General features: G+C 43.5%; 1 protein-coding gene across 9 annotated transcripts in view; it reads right to left on the bottom strand.

Moving 5' to 3' along the window:
- SULF1 (sulfatase 1) overlaps nt 1-23,484 on the bottom strand; it is a 170,827-nt gene that overhangs the window by 25,600 nt on the left and 121,743 nt on the right. For all 9 annotated transcript variants that reach the window (XM_080646253.1, XM_080646255.1, XM_080646248.1 and 6 more), the window contains 7 exons: nt 22,227-22,377; nt 21,146-21,321; nt 19,185-19,313; nt 18,855-18,911; nt 17,997-18,126; nt 2,567-2,783; nt 172-424 (listed from right to left, as the gene is read on the bottom strand). In XM_080646253.1, the coding sequence (XP_080502379.1) occupies nt 172-424; nt 2,567-2,783; nt 17,997-18,126; nt 18,855-18,911; nt 19,185-19,313; nt 21,146-21,321; nt 22,227-22,377 (1,113 nt within the window). The remainder of the gene's footprint in view (nt 1-171; nt 425-2,566; nt 2,784-17,996; nt 18,127-18,854; nt 18,912-19,184; nt 19,314-21,145; nt 21,322-22,226; nt 22,378-23,484) is intronic.

Raw genomic sequence — 23,484 nt, 5'->3', positions numbered from 1 at the left:
CATCTACTATTGGTTGGGCTGCTTATTGCTTCCTTAACCCCCTTTGGTATGTAGGAGAGTCCTGGACATCATCTGGCTGAATGACTTTACTCTTCTTGAAGGGACCAAATGGTGGTAGTAGGCAGGGATGACTTTGAACTCAACCCTTTGAACACACGAAGCCCTTCCTACTTGTGGGTCACTCGGACGGTGGTGGGCAGGCCCACAGCATTGCCACTGGTGGCCAGCATGGCGTCCCCGTTGCCCCCGTTGGCAGCTTGGCGACCTCCTAGCCCCTTGTGGCCTTCATCATGACGCTTGGCAATGTTTCTTGGCTGCAACACTTGCAGTTCCTCTTCTTCCAGGTTTATGTCATATACTTCGCCTTCAAATTCGACTGACAAGGACCGTGTCTGCCGAGTGTGGACAAACCTGGGCTTGTACTCTGGAAATAAGGGAAGATATGTTAATACCGTGTCCAGATGTACCTGAGGGGAGAAGAAAATGGTCACATGGCTCGATGAGCATTTTGGAAAGGGGAATACAGTACACAGAGGGGCACCATGGTGGTGTGATGGCCACCATGCTTCTCTGGCCTCGGGCCCTTCCTCACCAGTGAGGGGGTAGGTCTGAGTGATTGCTAAGACCCTTCCCACTAAGGGCAGGCTGTGAACTTCTACAGTGAGTTTTCAACATAAACTGCTAAGGCAGTGTGAATAAAACTATAGCTCCCATTACGGTATTAATAATGATTACTCATTTTTTGAGCTTTTGCTATGTATTATTCACCTGGTACTTACCTCTAATTTTAAAAGACAGGCATTATGATAAATCTTTACATTAAAAAATATCAGATTATCCAAACAGGCTGATGAATTTGGTGTCCTTATTTTATGGATGAGAGAACTGGAGCTTTGAACGTTATGTACATTTTGCAAGGTGATACAGCCAATAGGTTCAGATTCTAAGTAATTCAGATTCTAAAAACCAAAGAGTCTTCCTACTCCATTGAGATGCTTTTGCAAAAAGGCAAATGCTCTAGACCCCTGCTATTTGTACAAATATAAGAAAAATTAAATTTGGCACATGCTTCCATCAGCCAACTGACTCTTCATACCTGTCAGATGGAGGGCCAACCTGTCCTCTGGTCGCGATAGACCACTGTGGAGGCTCAGTGTGCTGGGTAAGAGCTTTAATGTGCAAACATTGGTCCCTGCTTACCAGATGCACTTTGTCTCTGTGGGGCTTGCTCATATGACCTTCCCCCCAACCTCCCACCTTCCTAGAACAGGAAAGAGGGGAGCCTATTGGCTGTGGAATCAGGATCATCTCTCTCTCTGTAGAATCCTGCTCTGAGGGCAGTTTCCAGATGAAGAAACACCTCCCGCTTTCAAATACATAAGATTCCACGCAGCTTGAAAGAGTGCCCCAGACTTCTTTAGTTTGTGCCCAGTATTGAAAAAACCAATGTGCTTTATGAATAGTGCTTGGGAGCCACATCCAACTTCCTGGGAGAGAAAAAGCTGCCTCTACTTCTCAGCTGAACATGATAATCAGTTTCAGTTAAGGGAGCGTCTCAGGGGTCCTTTATCCCTTGTGGGTTTTACATTTGATATCTTTATATAAATTTTTAAGCCTAGCATTTTCTCTCAGGGAGGAAAGAAAATATCCAAGATTAATTGTTCTTAGACTTCTGGGTTATGAACTCCTTTGAGAATTTGTTGGAAATTATGAGCATCCCGAAAAATGTTCATGTACAAATAGAATATACTTATAATTTTGGATAGTAGGGCGCTCCTGGTCCCCTAAAGTCCACCTGTGGAACCCAGGATATAAAATCCTGTTTTAAGGGCTTCCACTGTCCTACTGAATGATTTGATTTCCTAATTTCGGACACAGAATTGAGTTTCTACATATTTTGGTTATTTCCAAACCAGTATAGAAAGAAATGACCACAGAAACGAGTCACTGCTCATATTACGCCACTAGATGGCACTAGACTCCCATTAGGCGACCGAGTTTTCCTATCCATATTCTAGTAAAGACCATCTCATAGCTGCCTGATAAGACTTTTTATAAAGAAAATACTAGGCAATGATTTTCACACTTAAATTCAACTAGTTTGACTCTGCCAGTCAAAAAGAAGAATTTAAAAAAAAAATTGTCCTGAAACATATATGCCTTTAAAAATAGTATTTATGCTTTTCCTACTAAAGGCACAAGCCCTGAAACTTTGGATTTTTTTCTTTTCCTTTTTTTTTTTTTTAAAGCAACTAAGGCAGAAAACATCAGGACATTAGGATTAACGTGAAATAAAACTTACCTGAACTACATACACACCCTGGGTCCCTTGATAGTTTGTGGGCCTGCCTGTTGTGTCTCCTGCTTTTACTGGATACCTTTGCGTTCTATGTTTGAGTGTTTACAAAGCAAAAACTCAAGTTATCTTAGCTTTACTATTTTAACCAGGACAATTATTGGCTTTTGGCCCTAAAACTATGCATGGTTAATATCGAAAACGTAGCCAGAGCGGGCCTTTCCTCTCTGGAGTCTAGTGGCCGCCCGCGATGGCCGGCCTGGGGCTTACTTGGAGCGCCCTGGTTCCTCAGGAACTGCCTCTGACTCTTCCTCTGGCTCCGGCCGGCGCGGTAAGCGGCCTCCCCACAATGGCACTCCTTGTCCTTGTCGTGGAAGCCGCGAGGATAGAGGTTGCGCGTGCTCTGCCGGGCGGCGAGCAGGTCCCCGGATCCCTTACACTTGTGAATTCGGAGCTTGCCCGCCGTGTCCTCGATGCACTGCCACTTCTGCAAAAGCCACAGGTGTTCTGGATTAAGCGCGCCGCTTGGGTGCGCAGCAGCGCGGGCAGCCCCCTAGGCGCGCGGGGAAAGGCGAGCTGCTAAGCGGCCCTGCCCTACGTGGGCCCCAGTCCTCGCTCATTGGAGCAAATGCAGGTGACAACCAAAGCCCTGGAAACCAGAACTGCCTCGGTGACACCAGAGCCAAGCACGGATACATAAATCCTCACCATCCAGACTAAACAGTCTTGAATGAAACGCGGGAAAGCCCTCCATCCAGCAAGCACAGGGCCCAGCTGCCAGGGCTGTTTTCCCCAGACCCCTCTCTCCTTCTCTGGAGAAACAAACGTGGCTGCTTTGTTCTCTGCCCCTGAATTCCTATCGGGAGCCAGAGAAGAGTGGCACACGAGGAAGGCAGAGATGAGTTGAATCCGAGTCCATCCCCGGGCGAGCCAACTTGCACGCAGCGCAGACACGTGGGGTTCCCTTGTGCCCGCCTTTCTTATCCTGCCCCAGATGCCGCACACCTGGCAGCGCGAGCTGCTCTTAAAGAGACATCGGCCACCTACCCCAGAGACCCGCGCGGGGAGCAGGAGCTGGGTTTTCTAGTTTGAGTTTTGGAGCAAGATTGGTGCATAGGAAATATAGTCAATAATATTGTAACAACTACCAGTATGCCGGCGCCGGGTGGGTACCGGAAATATTGGGGTAAATGATTGTGTAATCACTATGCTGTACACCTGAAACTAATACAAGATACTATTGAATGTAACCTGTAATTAAAGAAAACTTAAGAAAATCTACCCAACAGCTTTCGAAAGAAAGGAAGAAAAGGAAGGAAGGAAGGAAGGAAGGAAGGAAGGAAGGAAGGAAGGAAGAAAAGACTGTTGCAGATATTGCCGGCTTAATTTTGGAGAAATACGACACAGCCGTGGTCTCAGTGTCCCCCGCCTCCCATTTCTTGAGAATCAATTTGGCTGAAATAATAGTGCTTCCCCTGAGAATCATTTCATAGGACCCTCCATATCTGAAAGACCTAATTACCTTCCTCTTACTTTTTTTTTTTTAATATATTTTATTGATTTTTTACAGAGAGGAAGGGAGAGGGATAGAGAGTTAGAAACATCGATGAGAGAGGGACATCGATCAGCTGCCTCCTGCACACCTCCCACTGGGGATGTGCCCGCAACCAAGGTACATGCCCTTGACCAGAATCGAACCCGGGACCCTTCAGTCCGCAGGCCGACGCTCTATCCACTGAGCCAAACCGGTTAGGGCATTCCTCTTACTTTTTATTCCCCCCCTTCTCCCTCCCTAAAACGTTAATTGGGGAAGCAGAAAGAATACTGATTTTAATTTTAAGTTGACCACAGTTGTTACAAAATGCTATCTGGTAGTGTTATCAAACTTGTCTTTTTCCTCTTCCATATATGAGTATCACCTGTGTGTAATTGTATCGAGACTTTTCTTTAAATGGACACGCTTCTAAACTGTCGCCAAAGCCATGATAATTGTAATATTATGTGTCTGCTGTGCCAGCTAGATATTTTCACACATACATGAAAACAAATACAACATTATTAAATAAAGGATGCTCTTTCATGCACCACATACAATAATCTCATGCAGCCCCTTATACCTGTACCATACTTAGGGTAACTTTTCAATTTCAGAGTGTCCTAAGGCAAGGTAAAGTTTGGTTAAGGGTCCCACATGGCTTGGCTAGCAGACAAATGACACTCACTCATGCACAAAATGGTATGAACCATTCACGAACCAGTCACAGTTTGTTTTCTCTTACTGGAGTCATCTGCCTTCAGTAAGGGTTGAACTATCTCAGCTGCCTTTGAGTTTCTACGATATTGTTCTCAAATCCCAGAGGACTGGCTCTGTGATTCTGCCTGAGCCCCCATACACTCCATGGTGCTATTGAATTTGATTGCTTCAAGCCACATCATTCAGGCCACATCAGGTCACCACCTTCTTCTGTGGCTTGGACAGAAAGTCTGGGACGTTCAACATCTCCATTCTGAGAGGCAGGAGCTCAAGAGACAAGGCAACTCACCATCTATTTACAAAGCCACGAAAAGGCTACGTCGGCAAGAATAGTTTACAGATGAACTAAATAGAGATGATTTAGCTGAAAACCAACAGGCAAAACCCCAAAATGTGAAGTCAGTTTCACTAGGCACCCTGAGTTATGTCAGGTCAATGGTTGTCACACTTGGCTCTACAGTGGGATGTTCAAAAGCTTCCCTGGTGATTTTAATGTGTCCTTGGCCTTTAGATTCCCAGCGTCTGGTTACTGGACCTCTTTGCAGCTGGTTCCCAGGAGGAGGGCGGAAGGGATCTCTCTAGGTGGAAGTAGCTCAGATGCATGAGGGTTTGAGAGGGGTGTACGTATTCCTGGGTGTGGGTGTGTCTAGAAATGTAGCAGGTGAGAGAGTGACTCCAGTTGAACAGGTGAACGCTGCCAACTCATCTCTACTGGCAAAACTACGAGTAACCTGTTCTCACTCTCTCTCCAGTTAGCTGATGAGTGACAGAACTCTTCCTCCGCTCTCAGCTGAAAACTGTGTGTGCCCTTGCACAGTTCTGCCGTCTCAGGTGGAGACCAGTGATGTCCTGGCCTGGCTCTGCAGCGCTCCCAGATATGGCCAGTTAGCTTGAGGAGGCGCCATGAAACATTCTCAGGAACTCAGACACAACTCCATTAAGAAATAATGAGGCCCTGGCTGGTGTGGCTCAGCTGGTTGGATGTCGTCCCCTGCACTGAGGGAGTGCTGGTTTGATTCCTGGTCAGGGCACATGCCTGGGTTTCAGCCTCCATCCTTGGAAGGGGGTTTAGGGGAGGCAGCTGATCTCTGTTTCGCTCTCACATTGATGCTTCTCTTCTCTCTCTCTCTCTCTCTCTCTCTCTCTCTCTCTCTCTCTCTCCCCCTCTCCCTCTTTCCCTCCCTCCCTCTCCCTTCCTCTTTCTCTAAAAGTCAATGAAAAAAATCTTTAAAAAAATAATTATATGCCATGTAGAATTCTTGCTGGTGAAAAAATGTCATAAAAATAAATGCTAACTTTTTAGAGCTCCATACAGTTTGGGAATCAATGGTGCTTGAGTGCCTGTCTATAGCTGTCTTAAATCCAAATGGTTTAAAATGTATCCATCCACCTGGGTAATCTCTACCTCAGTTTAAAAACTGAAAGTTGACTGCTTAATGTCTATAGAAGCAAAAGAAGCGGTCGGGGACTCACAATCCAAGCCAAGCAGAAGCTTACAAAGTGCTCTACTTTCACCCTGACCGGTTTGGCTCAGTGGATAGAGCGTCGGCCTGCGGACTGAAAGGTCCCAGGTTTGATTCCGGTCAAGGGCATGTACCTTGGTTGTGAGCAGGAGGCAGCTGATTGATGTCTCTCTCTCATCGATGTTTCTAACTCTCTATCCCTCTCCCGTCCTCTCTGTAAAAAATCAATAAAAATATATTAAAAAAAAAAAACAAAAAACAACAAAGTGCTCTACTTTCTATCAGACAGAAAAATGTGGCTAACTTGATTTTTTAAAATACATTTTTTTATTGATTTCAGAGAGGAAGTGAGAGGGAGAGACAAATAGAAACATCAATGATGAGAGAGAATCATTGATTGGCTTCCTCTTGTATGCCCCATACTAGGGATTGAGCCCACAACCCGGGCATGTGTCCCAACTGGGAATCAAACCATAACCTCCTGGTTCATAGGTGGACGCTCAACAAGTGAGCCACACTGTCAGGGCATGGCTAACTTGATTCTTGAAAAATAATGGCCTTATGTTTTTTGTGGTTCCAATTTATATCAACTTTAGTACAAATACTAATTTTAAAACACACAACTATGGTGAAAACCTTCCTTTTAAATAACCACAATACATTAAAAAAAAACAACAAAAAACAACTCTGCCTTTCTTTTGGCCTGGAAGAGCTGAGAGTACAAGTAGATGCCTGTAGAACACAAAAGCGTAGGCAGAAACTTTAGTGACTTAGCCTATTTGGAATACAACCTGCATTTTCCATTAGCCAAGTTCCTGCTAACTTCCTATGGGATAGAGATGAAAGGAACAGCTGTTTCCTTCCTGAAGAGCTGAATTTAAACACACCTGAGGTCTGGCACTGTCCTTGGCATTAATAAGGTATATGCAAAATCAAATATACATACATATATGCTTGCATATGTATAAACATGCACACCCACATACATACATACATACATACATACATACATACACCTACCCACATTCTTGTATAAAACAAGAGCCTTGGACAAAGATGCCAGTTACTTTTCATCCATGTACCCTTTGAACAAATCTTAGACCTCATTAGATAATCAGCTAAAGCAAGCATGTCAAACTCGTGGCCCACAGGCCGCATGCCTCATTTTTTTTTTGACTCATGTTAGCCTTTGAGTTTGACATGCTTGAGCTAAAGGCTTTGAAAAGCTTCTTAGTGGCAAGCTTACTAGGAATTGTAATGAAATGTAATTGCCACACATTTGTCACAGTCATTTTAATGTTCAATATCATGACAATTTTTATGGCTGAGCAATAAAACCTTGAAATAGCTGCAGCTAAAGCGGTCATCTTACTTAGTGTATTTACTGAGGGCAGCGAAGAAAGATTTTTTAAAAAGAATTGCTCTGAAACTCATGCCGCATGCCATTCAAATGGTGAAAATAATGAGCCGATTTTGCATTGCAGAAGTTTCAGAAATCAGATGGAGGCAGGAACTCAAGTGAGGCTAATGGGACTTAGAGATAGCCTCAGAAAAGGCCTTTGTTAAACAAGTGCCCTTGTGGAAATGTAGATGTCACACGGTCTCACTTTTATCTACGCCCTTGAAGTTTATCAGTAAATCAGTTCATTACCAAATTTGCTGGTCTCCAGCTTCCCTGACCACTCACTCCTTCTGCAAATTCTTTTCCTCCTCTGTGGGACGACATTGCCCCAACTCTCCTCCTGCCTCTCCAACTTGGCCACTTAGCATGCATTCATATGTCTGCAAACCTACTGTGGGTAAGGGGCTAGATCAAACTATTTAAATAATTTCTTAAATTATTATTACTTTATTTTAGCCTTTCCAACTACCCTCAACTCAGGATTGAATCACTCCAGTTAGTAGTTATGTCTTAGCATTTTTGATTGGTTACATATACCTGTAGGAAAATAACACCTGAGGAAGAAGAGAAGGCTGGCTATAAGGATTCCAGTTTACAGCTGCTTGGTGAAATCAAACCTAATGAGAAATATGTTAAATGCCTTTCAAATAATTCAATTTAGTACCACCAGCAGCACCACCGTTATCTGTAGCTATGAACTCTTCACTTGATGCCCGGTACTGGACTAGGGCATGTTATACAGGTTTATTCACTCAACCTTCACAACAACCTACTGTGCTGCCATAATTCACTTATTGGTGTAGGAATAGCTTCCATTGTAGTAGGGACCATGATCTATATTCTGCCTGGGACTTGGGAATGGCATTTTACAACCATATGGATGTGGCTTAGTGGAAAAAAATCTGGACTTTCAAGCTAGAAAAGACTGGATTTGAATATCAGCTTTATCACATTGTTCTGTGGCCTTGAGCAAGTCAGCTAGACAGTCTAAGCTTTTGCAGGGTCACGAGCATTAGTGATGACCTAGAAGAAGAACTCAACACAGGGTGGGTACTCAACCCAGGAGCTGCTATTATTCTCATCGCCATCACACATACACACAGGTACACAGTTTATTTTTATTTTTATTTTTTTTCATTTTATTTTATTTTATTTTTTTTTAAATAAATCTTTATTCAGATTATTACAATTATTTCTCCTTTTTTCCCCCATAGCTCCCCTCCAGCCATTTCCCACCCCACCTTCTGCCCTTATCTACCCCCCACTGTCCTCATCCATAGGTGTATGATTTTTGTCCAGTCTCTTTATGAACCCCCCCATACCCCTTTCCCCCTGAGAATTATCAGTCCACTCCCTTTCTATGCCCCTGATTCTATTGTATTCACCAGATTATTCTGTTCCTCAGGTTTTTAATTCACTTGATTTTTAGGTTCACTTGTTGATAGATATGTATTTGTTGTTCATAATTTTTATCTTTCCTTTTTTCTTCTTCCTCTTCTTTAAGAATACCTTTCAGCATTTCATATAATACTGGTTTGGTGGTGATGAACTCCTTTAGCTTTTTCTTGTCTGTGAAACTCTTTATCTGCCCTTCAATTCTGAATGATAGCTTTGCTGGGTAGAGTAATCTTGGTTGTAGGTTCTTGCTATTCATCACATTGAAAATTTCTTGCCACTCCCGTCTGGCCTGCATAGTTTCTGTTGAAAAGTCAGCTGACAGTCGTATGGGTGCTCCCTTGTAGGTAACTAACTGTTTTTCTCTTGCTGCTTTTAATATTCTCTCTTTGTCTTTTGCTCTTGGCATTTTAATTATGATGTGTCTTGGTGTAGTCCTCTTTGGATTCCTTTTGTTTGGGGTTCTGTGGGCTTCCTGGACTTGTAAGTCTATTTCTTTCACCAGGTGGGGGAAGTTTTCGGTCATTATTTCTTCAAATAGGTTTTCAGTATTTTGCTCTCTCTCTTCTTCTGGCACCCCCATAATTCTGATGTTGGTACGCTTGAAGTTGTCCCAGAGGCTTCTTACACTATCTTCAACTTTTTGGATTTTTTTTTTTGCTTTTTGCTTTTTCGGTTGAGTGTTTTTTGCTTCTTTGTATTTCAATTCTTTGACTTGATTTTTGTGTTCCTCTTGTCTGTTTTTGGGTCTCTGTATAATATTTTTTATTTCAGTCAGTGTATGTTTAATTTCTAGTTGGTCCTTTTTCATCTCTTCGAGGGTCTCGTTATATTTATCGGCCTTTTCTAGGATATTCTTAAAAAGCCTTATAACCGTGGTTTTGAATTCTATATCCAGTCGTTTGTTTTCCTCCATTTCTTTCGTTTGTGATCTGATTCTTAGACGCCGCATTTTCACTGCTTCCCTGAGTTGGTAGATTTGTGTGCTAGGTTTCCAATTTGGCCCAGTGGGTCTGCCTCCCCAGTTAACCTGAGGTGGACACTCTTGGTGCACACCTTTGTGGACTGTGTGTACAGCCTTGTTGTAATTAAGTCTTTATTGTTGTTGGTATCACTGGGAAGAATCGACCTCCAGGCCAGTTGGCTGTAAGGATCAGCTGTGTCTATGCTGGGAGAAGTCCGGTGCTGGAGACAGCCTTATAGGATTAGACTTGCCAAATTGCAATAGCCTCTGTGCTCAGCTTGGATGGGGTGGAGTCTCAGTCTTGGCTTCCCATCAGCCTTGCCCTTGCTAGCACGTGTGTGCCTTCAGTCCTCTGCCTTCCCGGCTCCCGATTCTCCGCCCGAGAGTCCAGACTCCCCCCACAAGAGCGTGGGTCTCCGGGGGCTCGCCTGGAACTGGGGTTCACTGCAGTCAGAACTGGGGCTCACTTCAGTCAGAACTGGTGTTCAGTGCCGTCAGGAGCCTCTGACTCCCTTCTGCTAGGGAAAGCCTGTGGCAGCCCCCGCAGCCTTTGTGCGCACTGGCGCGAGCGGACTTTCAGTCTTCCGCCTTCCCCGGCTCCCGAGTCTCCGCCCGAGAGTCCAGACTCCCCCCACAAGAGCGTGGGTCTCCAGGGGCTCGCCTGGAACTGGGGTTCACTGCAGTCAGAACTGGGGCTCACTTCAGTCAGAACTGGTGTTCGGTGCCGTCAGGAGCCTCTCACTCCCTTCCGCTAGGGAAAGCCTGTGGCAGCCTCCCGCAGCCTTTGTGCGCACTGGCGCGAGCGGACTTTCAGTCTTCCGCCTTCCCCGGCTCCCGAGTCTCCGCCCGAGAGTCCAGACTCCCCCCACAAGAGCGTGGGTCCCCGGGGGCTCGCCTGGAACTGGGGTTCACTGCAGTCAGAACTGGGGTTCAATGCGGTCGGGGGCTCCCTTCCCCCTTCCGCCAGAGAAAGCCAGCCAGGCACTCCGCCGCCCTTCCTCTCTGCGCGCACAAAGACCCTTTGCCGTACCTCCAATTCTCTGTGAGCTTTTCTCCTTCCTTCTAGTTGTAGAATTTTCACTCAGTCAGCTTTCCTGCGGTTCTGGATGGTGTCCGTTCTGTCTTTTAGTTGTAGTTTTGAAATTGTTGTGCGAGGCAGCAGTTTAGGTGTTTACCTATGCCGCCATCTTGGTTTCTCTCCGGTACACAGTTTATTACTCAAAGAATTTGACCCAATGTAAACTTGATAAGAGGTAGCCATTTTTAATGGAGACAAGTATTAGGTTAGGGATCTGAAGACCTCAATTTTAATTTTCTTTAGCTGCTACTTTATGGCCTTGAGCAAATTGCAGAATTTCTTTGTTCTTCCAGATTCCACACCTTCCTCTTCCCTTGGCCTCAAGGATATGTCGTGAGAATAAATTGTTGAGTGTTTTTGGAGTTCTGAGGAAAAGATGCCCTATATGAATACAGAGCAGTACCATTAAAATTAACTAGAGGCCTGGTGCATGAAATTCCTGCACTGGAGGGGTGGGGGTATCCTTTAGCTAGGCCTGCACCCTTTTGCAGTCCGGGAGCCCTCGGGGGATGTCCGACTGATGGCTTAGGGCAGGGAGCAGGCCTAAGCCATCAGTTGGACATCCTTAGTGCTGCCGCGGAGGCCAGCTATGAGCTGGCTTCTGGCTGAGTGGGGGAGCACTGACCACCAGGGGGAAGCTCCTGCATTGAGCATCTGCCCCCTGGTGGTCAGTGCACGTCATAGGGACCGGTTGTTCCACCATTGGGCTGAAACTGGCTCTCCGACATCTCCTGAGGGGTCCCAGATTGCGAGAGGGCGCAGGCCAAGCCGAGGGACCCCACTGGTGCAAGATCAGGGCCAGGGAGGGATGTGGGAGGTTGACCAGCCAGGGATTGACTGCAGGAGGGCTCCAGGGCATGTCCGGCCATCTCACTCAGTCCCAATCTGCGGGACCTCAACAGCAAGCTAAACTACAGGTCAGAGCGTCTGCCCCCTGGTGATCAGTGCGAGCAGTTGAGCCTTAGCATATCATTAGCATATTATCCTTTGATTGGTTGAATGGCTAACTGGATGACCAGACACTTAGCATATTAGGCTTTTATTATATAGGATTGGCCCTTAAAGATGGTTATCCAGGCCCTGGCTGGGTAGCTCAGTTGGTTAGAGCATCATCACAATATGATAAGGTGCAGGTTCAATCCCCAGTCAGGGCACATATAGAATCAACCAATGAATGCATAAATAAATGGGACAAAAAAATGTTGCTCTCTCCCTTCCTATATCTCTAAGAAATCAATGGGAAATGGTTACCCAATCTCTGGGTAAGCTAGTGTTTCCTGGGTGTAAACTGTGTATAACATAGTAATTATCATTTAGTGGGGAGACGGGGGCTTTAGACCACATGGATCTCAGTTTGAACTGATACTTGTCACCTTTCGAGCTGTGTGACTTTGATCAAGTTACTTCCCCATCTGAGTTTCAGTCTCTTCATCTTTTGAGTGGACATAATATCTATTTTATAGAATACTTTCAGGTGTAAATGTAAAATATTAGGTGATGGTTGAACTCTGGTTATTTTTCTTTCCTCAGTGACTACTAGGTAATCATTTTGAATTGCATGTATTCCTCAGCTTGCTTAAGACTGATCCATATTCTTATTTAGATCACCTTATGCCCATTTTCATGAGTAAGAAACAAAAATTTGGTTATAAGTTTTTCTGAGGCACACTGCAATAAAAGCTGAATATTACACAGACACACACACACACACACACACACACACACACACACGCACGCACACACACATTATTTCTCCATTGTTCTAAGTCCTATTATGTGAATTTGGCCATAATGCAGGTAAAATCATGTTTTCTGAAATGTTACAACCATACAGCAATTTTCTGATGACCTGATTATCCTTCAGGCCAGTACAGACAGCATGGAAAGCAGCTACCTGCACGTGGACATGCGTTTTAGAATTTTTATCTCAACACTGGGGAATATAAGAAGACCATATAAATCTTTTTGTTCAAACTGATACTTAGCCCAGGCCCCTATCAAATTTTTTCCACAACATGAAATAGAGTTACTCCTGACAAGGCGATCTTCCTCCTGTTTCCTCTGAGATGGGGTGACAGGGCTAGGAGGAGGAAAAGTGGAAAGGAAGGAGAAGCAGGAGAGAGAGGGAGTTTCCCCCTCTATGTTTTAATCTGGATAAACATTTGTAAAAGCCAGTGTTGGACTGTTGGAAGAAGTATGGTCCTTGCAGTTCAGGGAAAAGTAAAATCGGTGAATTGATCTTGGCCCATAACCGATAGCCAGCGTTGGTTGAGTGCTTGCTGTGTTGCCAGGTACTGTTCCAGGTGCTTAGTATATTTAACAGATCTCACCTTTGTAGCAGTGCTCCGAGACAGGTGCTATTATTATGCCCATTTTATAGATAAAGAAACTGAGGCAAAGTTAGATTAAGTAGCTTGCTTGTGTCACATACCAAGAAAGTGGTGAACCTAAGGTGCAATTCTAAGGCACCTTGACCAGGACACCAATCACAAAGGAGAAAGGTTAGGGGCACAGTGTAAGGCATCAGGTGGGCCTCAGTCAAGGGGCTGGCATTTGGAAGGCAGAGGCAAGCATTTACATGCAGATGAGAAAGTTACAGTTAAGGGAGGGGGCGGGGAGCCTGACCATTTGGGCTATGCTAGGGAGTCATGGGAGATAAGATACTGCAGCATAAATCAAATAGGGTGGGGCTGCAGGATAGAGTTTAGTGTGTGTCCTTACATTTGTCTCTGACTTGTTGGGGACATCATTAAATATGGTTTGATGTTTAACCCTGCGGTTTGTATTCTGAAAATGCACAGAAGCCAAAACATCTAAGCAGATGCACGACTGTTCTGTGCAGGGTGAGGAGGGGAGGAGGCAGGGGTTAGAGGCTGAGCTGTCCACACGGAGCTGGGCTGGGTGCAGACAAGAGTTCAGCCAGAGGATAGCACTGGGGCTCAGTCCTTCTGACAGGACCCTCTGGAATCAGGAGAACCCAGGAAATGTCTGGAAGCCTTGCTGTGATTTTAACCAGCACTCAGGGAGTTCCTGGCAACAGGCCGTCAATTTCTGGCAAACGAACAATTCTAGCCAGATCTTGTTGGTAAATGTCTATCTTTGCTCTGCAGCTGATCACAGAAGGTCTGAGGGATGAGTTTTTGGATGAGAACAGAAATTCTGGAACTAAACCAGTTTACACTTAACAAGCTACCTTCTTATTTCCTTTGCTTGATGCTGGGATCCTCTTAGAATCTTACAAACCTTTGATTCTATATTGATACAAAGGTATAAAGGCGAACTACATTGCAAAGATGCTGGCACTCAACAACCCCACAAGGGGACATGGCATTTGCTGTATAAAAACAAAACCATTTTTCCTCTTAAGTGACAGAACATGTGTAAGATGTACTCCAGAATTGGATGTGTAGGGAATTTCTTTTTATGTAACTCCTATTTAAGAGTCAATATGTATACCTAGAAAAAAAAAAAGAAAAAAAAAGGAAAACTATGCTGACCCCACATGAATGATTCTCAATCTTAGCTGCTCATAGGAATCATGCAGGAGCTTCAAAAACAAAATCAAAACCAGAAACAACCACCCCTGATGCCTGGTCCACCCCCAGAGGTTCTGATTTAATTTGTCTGGAGCAGGACTTGAGTAGCAGTATTTGCAAGGTGCCTGTGATTCTAACGTGTGGTCATGGTTGAGACCACTGTCTCCAATGCTGGGCGTGGGTCCTACACCCATGCCTGCAGCCAGGCAAATGCCATTTAGAATTTCCAAGGGAACATCTCCTCTCTTACATTTCTGCATGTTGTGGGGAAGAAATGATCAAACATGCAATGAACAGGTACAGGTCCTGACTTTGGGTTTGTAGCTTAAGTCTTCTGGCTCTAAATTTCCTTCTTAAGGAAATGATATCATCCAACCAAAAGATTTCCATTCCCCTGCCACCGCTGGCATTCTCTTATTCAGGGCCTGTGGTTCTGAACCCTATTGAAAAATACTGATGCTTTGACTCCCCTCTGAACGTTACAATCTGATCAGTCTGAGGTGAGGCTGTGCATAAATATTTTCAAAAGCTCCCAGGTGATTTTGTTGTGCAGCCAGAATTGAGTATCATGGGTCCATGTTCTCTGCTGAACCAAAGTCTTTTCAGAGAGATGAGATTCGCACATGAGAGGGAGAGAGAGAGAGAGACAGAGGGAGAGAGTGAGAGAGTGGATGTATGTAGTATCTTTGTACATAGATGTGCTAGGGGTGTAATTCTAGCTGAGAGGGTGGTGGGAATTTACACTCGGCCTCATATTAACTCAGTAACACAGAAGTAACACACACACACACACACACACACACACACACACACACACACACACACACGTCCACACTGTCTTATCCAATCCCTGCTGATTGTTCTGTTCACATAGTGGAGAAGGGACGCCAGAAGGGATGCCAAATGTCTGGGATTCCAGCCCATTTCCATTTTCTGCTGGCTTCCTAGGAATGAAGACAACAGGTAAGATGGCCTGGCACAATACCACCTCCTGACATTCGCACACTGCTTTACGGTTCTCCCAGCCTGTGCATATGTGATATCACTTTATCCTTGTAAGATTGAGATTGATTTTCTTCATTTTAGAGATAGAAATCCTGAGACTCAGGAGAAATTAAGCATCTGGTCCAAGAACACACCACTAAAAAGTAGTGGATGCCAATATTCTATCCCAAACCTGTGACTTCAATTCATCTTTTAAAAATGTACTTGACTTCATGCATCCACATTGGTCCTGCCCCCCAATCCTTAGGAGACCAGGCCTTGAGGAGTGGTGAAGGGCATGGGCTGATCATGCTGATTTTTCCTCTGTACCCCATGGAGGGTCAATGTCAAGAGAGGAGATTCCAAGCTAGTTAGTTCTAGCCAACTGTCGCCTTGATCCTGAACAATATAATCTCATTTTTCTGAACCTTTTTCTTCCTTTTTTTAAGTCAGTGATATTGTAACTAAAAAGATAATCTTCAAAGTAGCCAGATAGAGCAAAAAAGGCCAAGATATCATGATGCCACAGAACAACTAAGCTAGTCAGGTTTGCCCTGCAGGTTCAATAGTTGCCTTGAGGGGGCTCAACTTTTTTGAAGTTCTCAGACTCTTAAAGAAATCACCTTCGGGGCAAAGTCGAATTCCTTAGTCCATGACTTCGGGCTCTTTAAAAGAGATCACGGCTGAAGTCCTCATATATTCATGTGAGAGAATCCAAATCAAACTGCTTAACACAGAAATACAGCAGCAGGGGAAAATTCCAGGGAGCCAGATAGTGAAGCATTTCATGGGGGCAAAACAAGTGAAGAAAAATATGCAAGAGCAAAGTGAAGTGTTTACTACAGCATTGAGCACATGTGTGAAGAGTTTGGGCCAAAGTAACATAAGACATTTTATGCTCCATTTGCCCTTTAGAACACATATTCAGGTTTCAGCACAAACTCTAGAGAGAGGTTTACAAAATTATGTACTGAAAGGTAGGCAGTGCAAAATGGTAATAATGCCGGTTGCTTAGAGGCCTAAAATAGTGACAAGATCACCCATTTGCATGAGAGAGATTTCACACCAAACATTTCCAGCTTCTGAACAGAAGTAAATTAGCCAATTGAGGCTGGTGCATGGAAATCATGCTAGAGCTACAAAACAATTCTGAGGTTTTAGTCACAATACTCAGAGCTTCCATGAGAAGGATTAGAAGAGCTCAAATTAAAATATAATGAATAGGTCTAAGCTTCTCCACTAAACACTTGAAAATTAAGACTTACTAGAAGACCAGGAAGGCCTGGTGTTATCCCTTCAACAGCGCTCCACCTCACCCTGTTCTGTTTCAAAGGGATCCCTGTGTACAAAAGGCATGAGGAAATGCAGAGAGTGGGAGGGTCAAGTTGTTTATTGTGAATGTCTCTTCAAGAAGCTGGATACTATCTTAAAAGAGGGCAACGAACGAGGCCATTTTAATAATACCTGGAACTGGTGTTGGCTAATTGTGTGGATAGCTAGGGGTCAGGTAAGTTTTTTAATAAGGGGCTTAGAAGATTGGAACTTCTCTTCGCTTACTGGATGTAACTTACCCTGGAAGGCAGCAAGTGGCCTGAGTTTTTGAATCAGAAAACTCATTTGGATTCCACCTCTGCCACTCACCAGCTGCCCTTTGGTAAAACGGCAATGACCATGCCTACCTCACTCGGCAGATGTGAGGATTAAATTGAGCTAATGCGTAGAAAACCCCGTGGACAGAGCCTCACATAAAAACATGCTCAATAAATGTTAGTTATTTTTCTCTCTCCTACGATTTTGCTCTCAGATGCAATGACTTTGGTCTAAGTAGGCAGAAATTCGGTTCCTCTCATTGCGACATAGCTTTCCTTTGAGCTAGCAGAGATTTCAATCACAAGTGCTTAACATAGTTTGTGTTCATATATTTTCACTTTCCTTAAAAACGGGTCTGTGTTAATTCATCACCTGGTATTTCTTTAGTTCTTTATTGATGTTATAGGTAGCCCTGAAATCTATACTAATATTTTGATTAATGAAGATCATTCTAATGAAATATTTGAGGTTGGAAATTTTGTGAGCAGAGGTAGAAACAATAAACAAACAGAATATGGTGTCCCTTGTCACTCCCCAACCTTGGTCATAGAGTTTGACCTCCTCTCTGAATTAGATGATGTCTGACTTTAGTCCAGGGTAGGAAAACTCCATCATGTCTCTTGGGGCTCAGCATCTGCCCCTGAACTTAACTAAGTGGCTTTTCAACCCTCTCTTGATAACCAGTTAAGAAGAGTCCCAGGGAAGGTGCCTTATCCTCAGATGGAATGAGTCTCTGATCTTTCTAATGGGGCTACCATCTCGTGTATCTGGTAACCTGAACGGGTTTTGGTTAAGTGGGTGGATATCTAGAACTCTCTCTGAGATCATCATCTCCTTTAAGTGGAGGAGGCCCAGCTTGGATGAGGTAGACAATTCTCAGTCAGGGGAGAGGTGCAACTGTGAGCAATCCATGACTGTTATGAAAAATTGATTTATATGTAAATGCACATTATATGTTAAAAATATTTTAAATCAGAAATAGAGAATTATGCATGGTGTGCATATGCATGTGGTGAAGAAAGCCGCATACTCACCTGTCCCGGTTGTTCACAAGCTGTCTGGTACCTGGCCTGCTGGCACAGTTCTTTGACCCTCTCGTATTTGGGCAAGTGATTTGACTGTTGGATATTCTTGTTGGATTCTTCTTTCTTACGTAGAAATTTCCTTTGACAGAAATGGAAAAGCTTCTTAAGTAAGAAGTGATTTGTGTTACCTTACCTACCACCTGCCTGTTCTTTTTTCTTTCCTGTCACATGACTTCAAGGAGCAAGAAATAGATAATAAGGCTCTGACCACAGGTGTTCAACATTTGATGAGTCCCTCGTGATGAGCTGGGTACTATGAAGACGAGAGGTCAGGGTAGGAGGAATCATTTCTCAAAGCTTTGGACCTATATTTTAGCTTCAAAGACTCAAAATTCTTTTTGTTGCAAAGCAATTATGGTAATGCTTTCTCTCAATGTGTGTATGGAGAAAAACAAAACCACTGAGCGTTATAAATCTAAAGGGGAAATCCAGAAGCAACTATGGAAATAACCACAATCTCCAATGTTTATATATTTAAAACTAAGAATGGCACATCAGGAAAAGAAGTAGAAAGGTGCCAGATAGAACTTGGGAAGGAAGTTCTGGTCCGATTAGGAACTAAGGCTGAGAAAAACATTAGTAAAATCCACAGCCATGTAATGGCTAATGAGAATTTCTTCTCTGCAATTCTGATGCAACAATCATTACTCTTCTGGCCAGCGAAGAATGACTAGCAAGCCATTCAATTTTGTTACTAGACTTATGAAATCTGTATGCTTAAACCCAAAATAAGGGGGGAAAGTACCCAGCAGGGAGCGCTTCCCACTAGGACTGGTTCCCAGAAGCACCCGAGCAACCCATAATTACCCTCTTTCCACGAGGAATGTATCACGCCAAATTTTGGCCTTTTTGTTTGTTCGAAACCTGCAAGCAAAATAATAATATTTACAGTTGGCAGCTGGACGTCTTTCCAAACGGGTCCGTGCTAACAGTTTGTTTAAAGGGACACCTCTCCCTTCCCGCAGACCATGACTGCGCCTCCATCATAGGCTACATACAAACACCCGGGGAATTCTCAGCGCGGCGTGTTCCACGGGGGGAGAGAAAGCTATTTGGCTTCCACCTCCTTCAGCTGCTGGCTGGCTGGCTCTGGGAGCGTGTGCTTGGGGCTGGCTGTGGGAAAGAAAAGTGACACACCTGTTACCTGGCTTTTCCAGGTCCAGAAGTTTGAGGACAGACTTGCCGTCCACATCGGGAGGTGGGTCGAGTCCAGCGATGTCCAGGATCGTAGGGGCCAGGTCAATGTTTAGGACGATCTGCGGGACTCTGCAACGGCACAGATGGTTATGCCGCAGGGCCGGGAGGGTGGCGCGTGGGGCTGCTTTCTCCACACCGTGACTCACTGGCCCTCAGTGCCTCTCCCCTTCACCTGGTCTCCGAGGGAGCGGAGCTGCATTTGGCCACAGCTGAGTGGTCAGCAGTGACGGCATGGAGCAAGGTTAACTGACTGTCTCAGGGGTCACTGGAGAGATGCCCGGATCCCTGCGCTCTGGCCACACTGTCACACAAATCGAGGCCTGATAATGGTTTTTGTAAGGGTGTATACTTTCTTTTAAAACCCGATAGCCTGGCCCAGCCGGCGTGGCTCAGAGGTTGAGGGTAGAGACCTATGAACCGGGAGGTCACAGTTCAATTCCCGGTTAGGGCATGTGTCTGGGTTGTGGGCTCCATCCCCAGCAGGAGGCAGCCAATCAATGATTCTGTCTCATCATGGATGTTCCTATCTCTCTCTCCCTCTCCCTTCCTCTCTGAAATCAATTAAAAAAAAAAAATATATATATATATATTTAAAACCCGATAGCCTGTAACTTCTCTGTTAAACCAGAGCTTTAAAATCGACTTCTATATTGCAGGAAATGCAATATACAGATCATGTATTATTGAAATCTACACTTGAAATGTGTATAATCTTATTAACCAATGTCATCCTAATAAAGTAATAAATAAATTAAATCAAATTCTAAGGAAAGACACAAGGTTTTTACAGATGAATCCAATCCACATCACCTAGACCAGTGGTCGGCAAACTCATTAGTCAACAGAGCCAAATATCAACAGTACAACGATTGAAATTTCTTTTGAGAGCCAAATTTTTTAAACTTAAACTTCTTCTAACGCCACTTCTTCAAAATAGACTCGCCCAGGCCGTGGTATTTTGTGGAAGAGCCACACTCAAGGGGCCAAAGAGCTGCATGTGGCTCGCGAGCCGCAGTTTGCCGACCACAGACCTAGACTTTCAAACATAAAGCCTTCTAATTCTAGATTCAACAATTTCTATGGCCTGAAGAGACATAATAATATTTTCCCTAGAAACCCCACTTTCTGCCATCGCCTTCTCCCGGGAGAGTCAGATATCTGGGTTTGGGCCCCAGTTACTTCCGGGACCCGGGACTCTGAGAGGGAGGCACTGTTGCCGTGTGTGGGTTTCTTCATTAAATCAGGAGTCTAGGCTCAATGCTCTTTAAGGGCCCTTGCAGCTTTTGAATTCTACTTGCATTCTTTTCTTCCACTTCCCATAATTGTTTCATGCACACGTTCTCATTTTATACAAAACATTCTATTGTGATTGGCAGGGCACATGAACCCCTATTATAATGAGAAGAGAGGGATGCAGTGGCTTGTCTAAGGTGACAGGAATGGGACTCCAGTCTTTTAGGCTTTTTTTTTTTTTAAATCATGCTTTAAAATATTTAATTTAAAAAAGTTCTTTAGTAATAATTTAAAAAACAAAAATAAAACGAAGAAGATGGACGACACACGTTAAAATAGTGTATCTCTGATTCAAACAAAGTAAGGATGATGTTCCTAATGGTCCTATCATATATCTGTGTACACAGGTCCACGTGACATGGATTCTGGTCAGTTTCAGAGAATTAATCATCGGCCCAGTTATTTTTCCTCTTTAAATTGTATACTTTAGTTAAATTAACATGTGGCGAGGCAAGGGAGGTGTAGGATTTCGTCTTCTAAATTACCAACCTACATGCAATCTTTTTTGTTTTGGATGAAAGGAAACCAGACACTGAGATTAGTAATCGAATTATCTCAGATGTACATGAGCTATGACAGCTGAACGTCGCAAGCAGAGGAATACGTACATTGATCCGGGTTCTACACTTGGCCCACGAATAAAGAAAGGCACTCGGATATCAAAATCATATGGCATGGACTTCCCCTTGACCAGTCCGAACTGCCCAATGTGGTACCCGTGGTCGGCGGTGTAAATGATGTACGTGTTCTCCAGCTCCCCCGTTTCCACCAGCATGTTATACAGCTGCAACACAGCCCAGCGACAAGTCAGAAGCAGTTGTGATGGCCTAAGGCAGCAACAGCATGGCAATGATTCCCCCAAACCTTTTTCCCATTATTTGTAAAAGGCTAAGTGTTGCTTTAGTAGGACCGACAAATGCAAAATGTTAACTACATTTTCTTGCTGCTTACAATCTTGGAGGAAAAAAGTCCAATAATACAGTTGAAAAGTAACATTTTTTTTATCTGGCTCATGCTCCTTAAATATTTTTGTTCACCTGTTTGCAAGGGAAAAAAAACCCCAAAACACACACAAAGCAACCTCCACCACCAAACTTATAGGTTTTACTTTGAAAAATTCATTGTTAAAGCAAATTTTAACATCATCAGTCTTACAGCTATTTGTCCAGGGTTAAAAACAGGCTGTTTCTGAGCCTGATCCAGGTAGATTTAGCCTGTAGGCAGGTCTTGCTTGGCTTATGTTGTTTTAAAATTAATGAAATTTCAAATAAAATTTTTTGAAATTCTGGATCCACACGCTACATGGTAAAAATTAGCTGGAGCCGAGTAGTTGTTCCTTGCTTTAGATGGAGCTTAATTTCAAGTTTATCACAATCCTCACCACTCCCTATTGTCTTCTACTGGACTTGCTTTAGTTATTTACATTATTCGCTTAATTCCTGAAGGTATTTGTGGGTGTAGCCCTGAATTTATAATGATTTTTTATTTTTATTTCCTCTTTGCTATTGGTTCCATAAGAACCAAGTCTAGAGAGATAACAGAAGGGAGCATAAGAAAAGGGAGGGCTGACAAGTTTTCTCTTTCACTTCTCCTGGAAAAAAACCAAACCAAACAAAAATAACAAAATAGGTCGGACAAGAATGGGAAGTTGAACAAAAACCTGTAAGTGAGGCAAGTTCACGTGCTTACCCTTTCCACGGAGTCATCCACTGACATCAAAGTCTGAAGCCTTTTGCGATGTAGAACGTTTGTAAATTCCATGTGGATGGGCAGCATGGGTCCCGTGTACTGCATAATCCAGTGTTTATCCATATTTGGTGCATAGTTATAACTAGGAGTTCTGAAAATATCCAGAAAGGAGTCTTACTATATGTTTTTTAGCCTCTTAGAGAAACATCTCAAGTTAAAGATGGTGAAATTATCATTTAGGAAAGATAATTGAGACTCAGCTACATTATTTCCCTCTCCCATGTGTCTTCTCTCTGTGAATTTAGGGAGATCTGAAGAATTCACCACCCCAAATAGCACACATCCTCTGAAAGTATATGGATTCAACTTCACAAAAGCAAGACTGGCAGCTAAAAATCTAATTAGTGTGAGTTCATTTGGGTTCACTGTGGAAACACATCAAGATGATTATGGTAACATTACAAATCTACAGATAAAACTCGGTAATGTAGAAGGGAATGTAATGTTCCCAGGGTGATGTTAACTCGTAAAATTTTATTGCTAATTAGGCTATTAAATATGGTCACAAATATGTGGAATGATGAATCATAATTTCAACACATTTTTTTTCCGTTGAATTTACTAGGGTGTTTTGTAGATTATTAATTATATGGGGTGGGCAAAAGTAGGCTTACAGTTGTTTGTCTGGAAATAATACAATAATTAATAAATAATAATACAAGAATAAGCTCTGTTTCACATACACACAACTGTTAACCTACTTTTACCCACCCTTGTATATCTAGCCTCTACGAGTTTTTCTCATTCCTAACCTTGTATATATAGCTACCCTGAACATAATTGGATTTACTGGAATTATAACCAAGCCTATTCTGCAATATACATGCTTACCAATAAATACCAATAAAACTGTTACTTTATAGACAAAACAATAACAATGCAAGGCATAATTTTTGTTAACTACAGGGCAGGTCAGTGCAAGCCTATATTTAATCTATTGCAGATCCCAGTGGTATCGCATACTAGTACTTTCCACTGAAAACCCACAAAAGAAGTACCCTTCTCTTTGAAGTTTTACCCAACTCCTTCAACCAGGAGACACTCACCTCATCTTCCCAAAGGACATATCTATGCTACAGCAATCCTCACACTATTATTTGTGTATATTTGACCTCTCCATCACAATCTAATGTACTTGAACCTTCTCCTTAGATTTTATTAAGCATGTAGAAGCAGTAATATTAAAATTTGGTATGCA

This window comes from Plecotus auritus, assembly GCF_963455305.1.
Source record: "Plecotus auritus genome assembly, chromosome: 11".
NCBI lineage: Eukaryota > Metazoa > Chordata > Mammalia > Chiroptera > Vespertilionidae > Plecotus > Plecotus auritus.
Note: the sequence above shows the minus strand (reverse complement) of the source record. Positions and strands in the feature narration are given on the sequence as shown.